This window comes from Somniosus microcephalus, unplaced genomic scaffold (genome assembly GCF_052327205.1).
Source record: "Somniosus microcephalus isolate GS21.2 unplaced genomic scaffold, FLI_Smic_1.0 unresolved_chr7, whole genome shotgun sequence".
NCBI lineage: Eukaryota > Metazoa > Chordata > Chondrichthyes > Squaliformes > Somniosidae > Somniosus > Somniosus microcephalus.
This window is the reverse complement of record NW_028225185.1, coordinates 17,940,654-17,953,210: the sequence shown is the minus strand read 5'-3', so window position 1 is coordinate 17,953,210 and position 12,557 is coordinate 17,940,654. Positions and strand designations below refer to the sequence as shown.

General features: G+C 55.7%; 1 protein-coding gene across 2 annotated transcripts in view; it reads left to right on the top strand.

The window, feature by feature from the left end:
* Positions 1-11,411, top strand: part of LOC147086593 (sorting nexin-27-like) — a 37,354-nt gene extending 25,943 nt beyond the window's left edge. For both annotated transcript variants that reach the window (XM_085978733.1, XM_085978732.1), the window contains 5 exons: positions 1,362-1,511; positions 2,410-2,538; positions 3,925-3,984; positions 5,587-5,649; positions 8,456-11,411. In XM_085978733.1, coding sequence (XP_085834859.1) covers positions 1,362-1,511; positions 2,410-2,538; positions 3,925-3,984; positions 5,587-5,649; positions 8,456-8,503 — 450 coding nt within the window. In that variant the 3' untranslated portion in view covers positions 8,504-11,411. The remainder of the gene's footprint in view (positions 1-1,361; positions 1,512-2,409; positions 2,539-3,924; positions 3,985-5,586; positions 5,650-8,455) is intronic.
* The last annotated feature ends 1,146 nt before the right edge of the window (positions 11,412-12,557 follow it).

Here is a 12,557-nt window from a genome sequence, read left to right as displayed (position 1 = left end):
CAGGAAGTTCTTAAAAAACAATGGGGTTAAGCACTACACGTCCGCCCCATACCATCCCGCCACCAATGGATTAGCTGAAAGGTTTGTCCAGACCTTCAAGAAGGCCATAAAGGCCATGGGTAATGAAGACATAAATCTACAACATAAGGTAGATAACTTCTTGTTTGCGTACAGGAATGCAACACATGTGGTTACAAACCAAACTCCCGCCATGATGTTTTTCAGTAGAAGACTAAGATGCCGGCTGGATTTGATCAAGCCAAACATCAGAAGGGACGTAGAGAACCGGCAATTTCAAGGCATGAATGAAAGGCCAACTAGAACCTTCCAGATAGGTCAACAAGTTTTGGCCCGGGACTACCGTACCGAGAAATGGCAGCCTGGAACTATTTGCACACGACTAGGACCGCTGATGTATACCGTGGACATTGGTGAAAGCATAATAAGGCGCCATGCTGACCAGATCATAGAGTCATCCGAAAAGGGACAACCTACACCACAACTCTATACGCCTAATGATGAAGCAGAGATACCCATAGTATCTACCTCCGATCCGGTGATACTGGAACCAGATGAACCCGACACTGGCATTCAAGCTGAATCGACCTTGCCAAAAGAACCTACTACACCACCGAAAACTACTACACCACCGAGGCGTTATCCGGACCGAGTCAGGAAGCCTCCAGAGCGACTGACTTATAATTGATTAACTGCAGCAAATGTGTAGATTATTGTTCTTGTAAACATGTTAATTAATGATTACTTAAAATGTTATGTACTAATTATCTAAAAGTGGAGGAATTGTAGTGTATGTACCTTTAAGAGCCCCTGTGTACTGTAATACCGGTAGTGACCACTCGGGTATATAAGCCTGTATAGTGTCTTGTACCTTTTAGTTCAGCCTGACCTTCGACTAGTAAAGACCTGTTAAAGTTATTCTTGTGGTCTGTGTGCAGTGATTCATATTAACCATAACTGGAACACACAGACTTAACAGGTTGGTCTTGAGATCCATGATCTAGAATTGGTTGGTCTGGGATCCAGGATCTAGAATTGGGTGAGCTGAGATTCATGATCTAGAATTGGTTGGTCTTGAGATTCATGATCTAGAATTGGTTGGTATTCAGATTCATGATCTAGAATTGGTTGGTCTGTGATTCATGATCTAGAATTGGTTGGTCTGGGATTCATGATCTAGAATTGGTTGGTCTGGGATTCATGATCTAGAATTGGTTGGTCTGGGATTCATGATCTAGAATTGGTTGGTTTTTAGCTGCCGCCATCGGATTATCTGTTGCCATTTGCACCCAGCGCTGGGGGAGTCTCCACACCGGATTCACTGTGTTTCTCTTCTTCCCCAGTACCTGAACATGGTTCGGACATGCGAAGGCTACAACGAGATCATGTTCCCGCACTGCGCGTGCGACTCTCGGCGGAAAGGCCACGTGATCACCGCCATCAGCATCAAGCACTTTAAACTCCACGCCTGCACCGAGGAGGGAGAGCTGGAGGTTAGTAGAACGATGGCAGGGAGGGGCGATCGAGGCGAGTACAACGATGCCCTTGGCCTAGGGATTGGGGGGGGGGGGTAGGGGGAGAGGAGAAACCAGCCAAGGCCCCCACCCCCTGGTAATGGCACACGTGTGCGTTTAACCCAGGCGAGGGAAGGGCCAGGCTCCGCTGTAATGCCTTCCATGATACAGTAGACAACCTGCACTCAGTGTCCAGCCTCAAACAGGAAGAACAGGATCTCCAAAATGATAGCGGGGCTAAAAGGGTTGCATAGACCTGGCTTCCATTCCCTTGAGTTTGGGTGGTAGAAGGGTGATCTAACCGCGGTGTTTAAAACCAGAAAGGGAGTTGATCGGGTAGAGAGAGAGAAACTATTTCCTCTGGTGGGGGGAGTCCAGGACAAGAGGGCATCACCTTAAAATTAGAGCCAGGCCGTTCAGGGGTGATGTCAGGAAGCACTTCTTCAGACAAAGGGCAGTGGGAATCTGGAACTCTTTTTCCCCCCCCCCCCCCCCCCCAAAAAAGCTGTTGAGGCTGGGGGTCAATTGGAGCTTTCAAGACTGTGATTGTTAGATTTTTGTTGGGTCAGGCTAGCAAGGGATGAATTGGAGTTGAGATACAGATCAGCCACGATCTAATTGAATGGCGGAACGGGTTCGAGGGGCTGAGCGGCCTCCTGCTGCTCCTATGCCCCTAGGGGCTGCAAGAAGGGTCTGATAAATAGTAGACCCCTTTCCGAAAGGGTTCTGAGTGACTGAAATCAGTCGGGGGGGGGGGGGGGGGGGATGGAGCGTGTGTCAGCCTCGCGGGTAACCGTGCTCTGAGATACAGGGTTCAGCAGAGCGCGCTCTCACTAACCCCCCCCCTCTCCTCCCTCCCCCGGCATTTGTTCTGCAGAACCAGGTAATCGCCTTCGAGTGGGAGGAGATGCAGCGCTGGGACACGGACGAGGAAGGGATGGCGTTCTGCTTCGAATACGCCCGAGGGGAGAAGAAGCCCAGATGGGTGAAGATCTTCACGCCTTACGTGAGTCCCCGTCCCCAAGGGCAGGAGACTTCGGAGACCCCAGGGGCGGGAGAGTTAGAAGCAGACCCCCAGGGGTTAGGCTGCTGTGGAAGTAGCTCCCTCGCCTCAGAAAGCACTTAATTGGCTGTAAAGTGCTTTGGGACATCCGGAGGTTGAGAAAGGCGCGACAGAAATGCGAGCCTTTTCTATTTTTAACTCGCACTCTTGCAATGGACCCTTGCTTCTGGTTGAGGTTCCAGCCCCGTTACCCAGCTCTGAGAGGGAAAGAATGCAGTCAGAGGCAGCCAATGAAGTACTTTTTTTGAAGTGTGGTCACTGTTGTAATGTAGGAAACGCCGCAGCCATTTTGCGCACCAGCAAGATCCCACAAACAGCACTGTGATAATGGCCGGATCATCTGTTTTTAGTGATTGAGGGATAGATATTGGCCCCAGGACACCGGGGAGAACTCCCCCTGCTCTTCTTCCAATAGTGGCTGCGGGATCTTTTACATCCATCCGAGAGAGCAGACGGGGCCTCGGTTTAACGTCTCATCCCAAAGTACTGCCCCTCCGACAGTGCAGCACTCCCTCAGTACCGCCCCTCCGACAGTGTGGCGCTCCCTCAGTACTGCCCCTCCGACAGTGCGGCGCTCCCTCAGTACCGCCCCTCCGACAGTGCGGCGCTCCCTCAGTACTGCCCCTCCGACAGCGCGGCTCTCCCTCAGTACTGCCCCTCCGACAGTGCGGCGCTCCCTCAGTACTGCCCCTCCGACAGTGCGGCGCTCCCTCAGGACTGCCCCTCCGACAGTGCGGCGCTCCCTCAATACTGCCCCTCCGACAGTGCAGGGCTCCCTCAGTACCGCCCCTCCGACAGTGCGGCGCTCCCTCAGTACTGCCCCTCCCACAGTGCGGCGCTCCCTCAGTACTGCCCCTCCCACAGTGCGGCGCTCCCTCAGTACCGCCCCTCCGACAGTGCGGCGCTCCCTCAGTACCGCCCCTCCGACAGTGCGGCGCTCCCTCAGTACTGCCCCTCCCACAGTGCGGCGCTCCCTCAGTACTGCCCCTCCCACAGTGCGGCGCTCCCTCAGTACTGCCCCTCCGACAGTGCGGCGCTCCCTCAGTACTGCCCCTCCGACAGTGCGGCGCTCCCTCAGTACCGCCTCTCCGACAGTGCGGCGCTCCCTCAGTACTGCCCCTCCGACAGTGCGGCGCTCCCTCAGTACCGCCTCTCCGACAGTGCGGCGCTCCCTCCGTACCGCCTCTCCGACAGTGCGGCGCTCCCTCAGTACTGCCCCTCCGACAGTGAGACGATAACCCTACAGTGTGTGGCGTTTGCCGTGCGGGATTTCTGTTTTGCACTGCTGGTGGTGATGCTTACCGCTACCCTCTCTCTCTCTCTCCGCAGTTTAATTATATGCACGAGTGCTTTGAGCGAGTGTTCTGCGAGATGAAGTGGCACAAAGAGGTGAGAAAGACTGAGTAACGGGGGATTGAAGGCGGAGGTCGATCAGGCAAGGCTCCGAGCTCTCGACACTCGGGAGCTGAGGGCGTCCCATCGATCGTCATTTGAGCATCGCTTCCGATACCTGGGCCGCCCGCAGTTTTACATTTTCTCTGCCGGTTTCCTCCCCCCGTCTGCTCTTTGAAGGCCTTCACTCATGCTGGGCCACGTTTGCAGAGGGGTCCCTCCGCTGTTTGTACTGATTCACGTGTGAAACTTGGCATTGAGTATCTGCTATTTGACTGCGGGTGTGGGCTTGGCAACAGTGCCCAATCTAGCCCCCATGTGAAGTCCACACACACAGACTCACCCACTCCGACGCGGACGCACCCGCTCCGACACGGACGCACACAGACACACACGCATTGTCTAGCAGGGAGGGTGGGGATTGGGAGCAGGGTCATTGGGAGATTTTTTTTCTCTTCCCCCTCCCCCAGTTCAATAGTCACCCCCAACTGAGGGGAGATGAGAATATCTTCTACGCAGCGAGTTGTGATCCGGAATGCGCTGCCTGAAAGGGCGGTGGAAGCAGATTCAATAGTGACTTTCAAAAGGGAATTGGGGAAATACTTGAAGGGGAAAAATTCACAGGGTTGTGGGGAAAGAGCAGGGGGGAGTGGGACTAATTGGAGAGCTCGTTCAAAGACCCGGCACAGGCACGCTGGGCCGAATGGCCGCCTCCTGTGCTGTGTGAGTCTATGGTGAGAGGGCCGGGGGTGGTGGTGGGGGAGGGTGAATGACTGTCTCTTGCTCACTGCCTCCCCCGTTGCGAGCACCTAGTACCAGCAGAGCCACAATACCCGCCGCACTCTCTGACTCCCCGAGACATGCGATAGCGAGGGACCAACCCAGTCCACATACAGCCCTGCCTAGCATACCGCACGCTCCAGGGACCTACTGACCTGTGTCCCGTCCCGTGTGTGTGTCTGGTGGTGTGGGTTGTGTCTGGGTGTGTGCGTCTGGTGGTGTGGGTGTGTCAGTGTGTATTTGTGTGTCTGTGTCACTGTGTCTGGGTGTGTGTGTCTGTGTGTGTGTGTATTGGTGTGTCCGTGTGTGTATTGGTGTGTCCGTGTATTGGTGTGTCCGTGTGTGTGTTGGTGTGTCCGTGTATTGGTGTGTCCGTGTGTGTGTTGGTGTGTCCGTGTATTGGTGTGTCCGTGTGTGTGTTGGTGTGTCCGTGTGTGTGTTGGTGTGTCCGTGTGTGTGTTGGTGTGTCCGTGTGTGTGTTGGTGTGTCCGTGTGTGTGTTGGTGTGTCCGTGTGTGTGTTGGTGTGTCCGTGTGTGTGTTGGTGTGTCCGTGTGTGTGTTGGTGTGTCCGTGTGTGTGTTGGTGTGTCCGTGTGTGTGTTGGTGTGTCCGTGTGTGTGTTGGTGTGTCCGTGTGTGTGTTGGTGTGTCCGTGTGTGTGTTGGTGTGTCCGTGTGTGTGTTGGTGTGTCCGTGTGTGTCCGTGTGTGACTTGGTGTGTCCGTGTGTGACTTGGTGCCTCCGTGTGTGAATTGGTGTGTGTGTGGGTGTCTAGGTGTGTGTCGGTGTTGTATAACACTAACCTGATCTTTCTCTGCCCAGGTTGAAGACGAGACGTCCGACAAAGACAACAAGAACTGCAATGACGACCACATGTGCAGCAAGGTAATTGCTGGCACCATCCTCCCCGGGTTAAACCCGCGAGCGCAGCATGGACCGGCAGCCGAGCTGGTTCCCCCCCCTCCCACCTGGCCGACATTACCGGGGCTCTCCCGTTCAGGCAGTCCGGCTCCCTGCTACAGCCGCACAACAGGACAACCGGGGCGGCGATCCTGCACCCAGCCCAGGAGCAGGCCGGCCTGCTGCAGTTTGCCTACTGGCCACACGGCTGTACACTCCCTGGAACCCAGCCCACTCACTGAGGTCTTGTTTCAGGGCCCACTTGTCAGGGCTACAGCATGGAGTGAGGGGCTAAGGCCTGGAATGCAAAGGGGAGGCGGCGATGCTTCAGTTGTACCGAGCTCTGGTCAGACCCCATCTGGAGTAACTGGGTTCAGTTCTGGGCCCCGCCCCTCAGGAAGGATATCTTGTCCTCGGAGGGGGGGCAGCGCAGATTCACCAGAATGATACCCGGGGGGTAAAAGTGTTAAATTCCGAGGACAGGTCGCACAGACTGGGCTTGTATTCCCTCGAGTTTAGAAGATTAAGGGGTGATCTAATCGAGGTGTTGAAGATGATTAAAGGAGTTGATCGGGTAGAGAGAGAGAAACTATTTCCTCTGGTGGGGGGAGTCCAGAACAAGGGGGGGCGTCACCTTAAAATTAGAGCCAGGCCGTTCAGGGGTGATGTCAGGAAGCACTTCTTCACACAAAGGGGGGGTGGAAATCTGGTTCTCTCCCCCCCAGAAAGCTGTTGAGGCTGGGGGTCAATTGGAAAATGCAAAACTGAGATTGATGGGTCTTTGTTGGGTAAGGGGATTAAGGGATACAGAACCAAGGCGGGTAGATGGAGTTAAGATACAGATCATGACCATGATCTGATTGAATGGCGGGACAGGCTCGAGGGGCTGAATGGCCTCCTCCTCTTCCACAAGAATCTGCTGATGTCAGTCAGGTTATGCCGGGAGGAGGGCAGACGCCAAGAGACAGAACAAGCTGCATTTTAGTTGCCTTTTAACGTGGGCTTTTTGCTGACGTCGTGTGGATAATATCCCAGTAAAGGAAACAGCGCCCATTCCCAGCTCGGTCAATCCCCCAGCCAGGCGGGAGTGTGAATGGAATCCACAGGTCGGTAGAGCAGCAAGGGAGGGCGTGGTGTAAATGGGCCTGAGCTGTCTCTCCAGTAGAAGAAGCTCTACTCTGTATCTAACCCGTGCTGAACCTGCCCTGGGAGCGTTTGATGGGGACAGTGTAGAAGAAGCTCTACTCTGTATCTAACCCGTGCTGAACCTGCCCTGGGAGCGTTTGATGGGACAGTGTAGAGGGAGCTTTACTCTGTATCTAACCCGTGCTGTACCTGCCCTGGGAGCGTTTGATGGGGACAGTGTAGAGGGAGCTTTACTCTGTATCTAACCCGTGCTGTACCTGCCCTGGGAGCGTTTGATGGGACAGTGTAGAGGGAGCTTTACTTTGTATCTAACCCGTGCTGTACCTGCCCTGGGAGTGTTTGAAGAGCCCGGCTAGAAACCAGCTCATTCGTCTGGTAAGGGAGGCCGGTCTCAAGTCTCAATGTAGGACCGCTAACCCTTTCCTCTTTCAGACGCCGGACGACTTCAGTTGCTTTCGTCCCTTGGCCCTCGCGGTCGAGTAACGGCAAGTGTCAGCCTTGGCTCAGTTGGTAGCACTCTTAACACCTCTGAGCCAGTAGGTTGAGAGTTTAAGTCCCCACTCCAGAGTCTTGAGCCCATCATCCAGGCCGATACTCCCAGTGCAGTACTGAGGGAGCGACGCACTGTCGGAGGGGCGGTACTGAGGGAGCGCCGCACTGTCGGAGGGGCAGTACTGAGGGAGCGCCGCACTGTCGGAGGGGCTGTACTGAGGGAGCGCTGCACTGTCGGAGGGGCGGTACTGAGGGAGCGCCGCACTGTCGGAGGGGCTGCACTGAGGGAGCGCCGCACTGTCGGAGGGGCGGTACTGAGGGTGCGCCGCACCGTCGGAGGGGCGGTACTGAGGGAGTGTCGGAGGGGCGATACTGAGGGAGTGTCGGAGGGGCGGTACCGAGGGAGCGCCGCACCGTCGGAGGGGCGGTACTGAGGGAGCACCGCACTGTCGGAGGGGCAGTACTGAGGGAGCGCCGCACTGTCGGAGGGGTGGTACTGAGGGAGCACCGCACTGTCGGAGGGGCAGTACTGAGGGAGCGCCGCACTGTCGGCGGGGCAGTACTGAGGGAGCGCCGCACTGTCGGAGGGGCGGCACTGAGGGAGCGCCGCACTGTCGGAGGGGCAGTACTGAGGGAGGGCCGCACTGTCGGAGAGGCGGAACTGAGGGAGCGCCGCACTGTCGGAGGGGCAGTACTGAGGGAGCACCGCACTGTCGGAGGGGCGGCACTGAGGGAGCGCCGCACTGTCGGAGGGGCAGTACTGAGGGAGCGCTGCACTGTCGGAGGGGCAGTACTGAGGGAGCACCGCACTGTCAGAGGGGCCGTCTTTCACCTCTCGGGTGGACGTAAAAGATCCCACGGCCACTATTGGAAGAAGAGCAGGGGGAGTTCTCCCCGGTGTCCTGGGGCCAATATTTATCCCTCAACCAACATCACTAAAAACAGATGATCTGGTCATTATCACATTGCTGTTTGTGGGAGCTTGCTGTACACAAATCAGCTGCTGCGTTTCCTACATTACAATGACTGCGCATCAAAAAGTACTTCATTGGCTGAGTCGCGCTTTGGGACGTCCTGAGTTGGTGAAAGGCGCTGGAGAAATGCGAGTTATTTCTTTCAAGTCTCTCTCTTTCTCTCCGTGTTTCGTTCTCAGAACATATTCCAGATTCTGCGATCACAGAGGAGGTCGGCCAGCTCCTAGCCCTCCGGAGAGACTCGTCCTTTAACCTCTCGCTAATAATATTCCTCGTCTCGGGCACAAAAAAAAACCCGAAAGGAAATAAGAGGAGGGGGAAGAACTGGAAAGCTGAACTATTTCAAGAGAACACAGCGACTAGTGTCGCCCGCCGACCCCTTGACCCTCTGAGGGCAGACGTCTTTGCGGGACCCTGTCTGTCTGGACCTCTCGACCTTGACCTCCTGGAGTCCCGGCTCGCCCACTTCATTTTTTTTTGTCCAGCTTATAGCCCTCTCGTGGTGGGGGCGCGGCGGAGGCGGGATCCCAACTGGAAACGGGATAAGATCCTGTGGGTCTGGCCGCCCGCCGTAACCTTTAACCTTTGACCCTCGCCCTACGAGGTCCGTTTCTGTTGGGGCGGGGGGTGGGGAGGGTGGGCGGCGTCAATCGCTGACGATTGGGGGTCTCTGGTCGAGCTTGCGCCGTGCTGAACAGCCGTGGCCGCCATTTTGTGTTGCTTGGTTACCCACAGTATTCACTTTCTACATCGTACTCGCGCGGGCCCAGTGTAAATCGCTGCGTCTCTCTTTCTCTCTGGTGACCAGGGGTCTCCTCCGTGTAACGCAACTCACCGCGCAATCGCCGATGAGCGAGGCCGTTTGGCCGGTCCTAATTCACTCGTCCTGCAAGCCCCTACATTTCCCCCATCGCAGCCTCTGATTGGTGCTTGAGTGGGGAGAGAGAGTGAAGGGGAAGGGAGAGGGGGAAGGGAGGAGGAGGAGGGAGAGAGAAGGGAAGAGGGAGAGAGAGTGAAGGGAAGAGGGGAGAGGAGGCGGAGGAGGGAGAGAGTGAAGGGAAGAGGGGGAGAGAGTGAAGGGAAGAGTGGGAGAGGAGGGAGAGAGTGAAGGGAAGAGGGGGAGAGGAGGGGAAGAGTGAAGGGAAGAAGGGAGAGAGGAGGAGGGGCAGGGGAGGGTGAGGGAAGGGAGAGTGTGAAGGGGGGGGAAAGGGAGGGGATAGAGAGAGCGGAGGGGGAGGGAGAGTGAAGGATGGAGAGGGACAGAGAAGGGGCGGGAGAGAGTGAAGGGAAGAGGGAGGTGAGTGGGGGAGGGGATAGAGAGGGCGGAGAGGAGAGGGAGAGTGAAGGAGTGGGGAGAGGGACAGAGGGGGGAGAGTGAGAGGGACAGAGAGGGGGAGAGTGTGAAGGGAAGAGGGAGGGAGAGAGGGGGTGAGAGTGAGAGAGGGAGGGAGATGCTTCAAACAGGAATCTCCTGCCAACCGACAGGAATTCTGCACGGGAAGTGCTTCATACAACGAGTGTTCGACACCTGGAATGGACTTTGGGATAGGGTGGAATCATTTAAGAAAGTGGGGGGATCTGGGGTCTTCCTAACACGAGCCAAATGGCCTTCCTCACAGAATTGTACCGCACAGGAGGAGGCCGTTCGGCCCATCGTGCCTGTGCCGGCTCTTTGAACGAGCTCTCCAATTAGTCCCACTCCCCCCTGCTCTTTCCCCACAGGCCCTGTGAATTTTTCCCCTTCAAGTATTTATCCAATTCCCTTTTGAAAGTCACTATTGAATCTGCTTCCACCGCCCTTTCAGGCAGCGCATTCCAGATCACAACAACTCGCTGCGTAAAAAACATTCTCCTCATCTCCCCCTCTGGTTCTTTTACCGATTATCTTCAATCTGTGTCCTCTGGTTACCGACCCTCCTGCCACTGGAAACAGTTTCTCCTTATTTACTCGATCAAATCCCATTGTAATTTGGAACGCCTGGATTAAATCTCCCCTTAACCTTCTCTGCTCCAATATGAACAATCCCAGCTTCTCTCCAGCATCTATCTTGTCAATGAAAGAGAATACTATTCTAGCTGTCTAACCTTCTGGGAGAGTCGTGGCTCCATACAATGCAGTTCGCTCCCACCACTGGCGGCCGTGCCTTCAGCCGCCCGGGCCCCGAGCTCTGGAATTCCCTCCCTAAACCGCTCCGCCTCTCTCGCCTCCGCTCCTTAAAACCTACCTCTTTGACCAAGCCTTTGGTCACCTGCCCTGCTATCTCCTTATGTGGCTCGGTGTCAAATTTTGTCTGACTTAACGTGCCTGTGAAGCGCCTTGGGACATGTTACCGCGTCCAAGGCGCCGTGTAAATGCAGGCGGCTGTTGCCTTCGTGTATTGTAAACGCAAAATGACGAGAAGCATATTGCGGAACAGTGAACAAGTTTGTGCCAATCTTGCCCTGCCACGGGCGCGGTACAGATCAGCGGTATTAAAGCAGCTGCCACCTGTGGTGCTCAGCAGGATGCTGGGTGGCGAGCCGGCGCCTTGAACCGCTGCAGTCCGTGTGGCGAAGGGTGCTCGCCCGGCACTCTCGGGGAGGGAGTTATTCGATACAGCAGCGTTGGTGTGGGACTGGAGACCGTCGGGTTTTTTCTTACGACAGTCCGACAGCGTCACGCTCACTTTTACCGAGACCGACTCTTTATTTCCAGACTCGTTCCCCCCTCCCAAACTGAATCCCTATTCTCCAAAGCGTCCGACGGCAAGGTTTTGGACTTGCGCTCGCCGGATTACCGCTCCTGAAATGTAAACGCGCCCCCCGCCAACGAGCGTTATGCCCTCGGTTCCGGTCGCAGGGTTGCCCGCTGACCATGGCAGTGGGGGCGCACACCCCGACACTCGGAGCAAACCCGCCCGAACGTCGGACAGGGCAGAACTGGAGTCCAGGTCCCCGTTTCCTTCACACGTCGGAGCACGTAACCGAGAACTGCGCAAAAGAGCTGCAGCAGATCGACGGAGCTGGAGTCTTTATTATATTGGGGGGGGAAATACACTACATTTTTCTTGACGGTTATCGTTTCACTACATACAGGACGCTGAAAAGTAAATGTGGTTTAGATCTGTATAATGTAGAATAAAACTTTTATATGTGTGTGTGCCCAGTGTCGGTGTGATTGGTGGAGTGGAACACCAGCTCCTCCGAAGAACAGTGCTTGTGTAGAGAGAGTTTAGAATCTCCCGCTCCCCCTCCTGCCTGCTCCCCCTCCTCCTCCCTCTCTCCTCCTCCCACCCGCTCCCCCTCCTCCTCCCACTCCCCTTTCCACTCCTCCTTCCCCTCAGCCCCTCCTCCCACTCCGCTCTCCCTCCCCGCCATCTTCCGCTCCTCCCTCCCCTCCTCCTCCCTCTCATTCCCCCTCCGACTCCTTAACCCCCATCTCCACTCCACCCCCTCCCCCTCCCTCTCTCCTGCTCCCACTCCCCTTTCCACTCCTCCTCCCTCTCCCACTCCGCTCTCCCTCCCCTCCATCTTCTGCTCCCTCTCCTCCTCCTCCTCTCATTCCCCCTCCTTAAACCCCCTCTCCCCTCCCCCTCTTGCAACTCCTCCCCCTCTCGCTATCCCCTCCCACTCCCCCTCCCACTCCTCCCCTCGCTACCTCTCCTGCTCTCCCCGCTCTCGATATCACGTGGAGTGAATCGAATTGACATTGCAATTGCACCCTCCCACCAGTGAGGGCAATGCAGCGCCATCTACAAGGGCAGAATGTGCAAGACCTTAGAATGGGGGTCTGAATTATGTCGGGACATCCTGACCCATTTACCCCTCCACCTTCGAACCCATCTTCAGAAGACTTTGCTTGGACTGGATTGCCCCCGTGAACAATGTCCAGGAAGATAAACTAGTTCTGGTCATTATTGTTGCAGTTAAATCTGGACAGGACCATGTGGGCCTCAATGGAGCACCATATATCATCGGATAACACCTTCCTCAGGGGTTATGGGATTCACGTACAAGTTGGAAAATAGAAACAGGCCATTCGGGCCCAAACAGGCGTTTACCCACCACGCAAGCAAATATTCCTGATTGCATTTACCAGCCCTGTTCCCATATCCCTTTATCGTCACCAACCTGCATTTAAATAGCGCCTTTAACGTAGTAAAATGTCCCAAGGTGCTTCACAGGAGCGTAAGTCGGACAAAAGTTGACACCAAGCCACATCAGGAGATCTCCAAAAGTTTGGTCAAAAAGGTCGGTTTTAAGGAGCGTCTTAAAGGAGGAGAGAGAGGGGTTTAGGGAGGG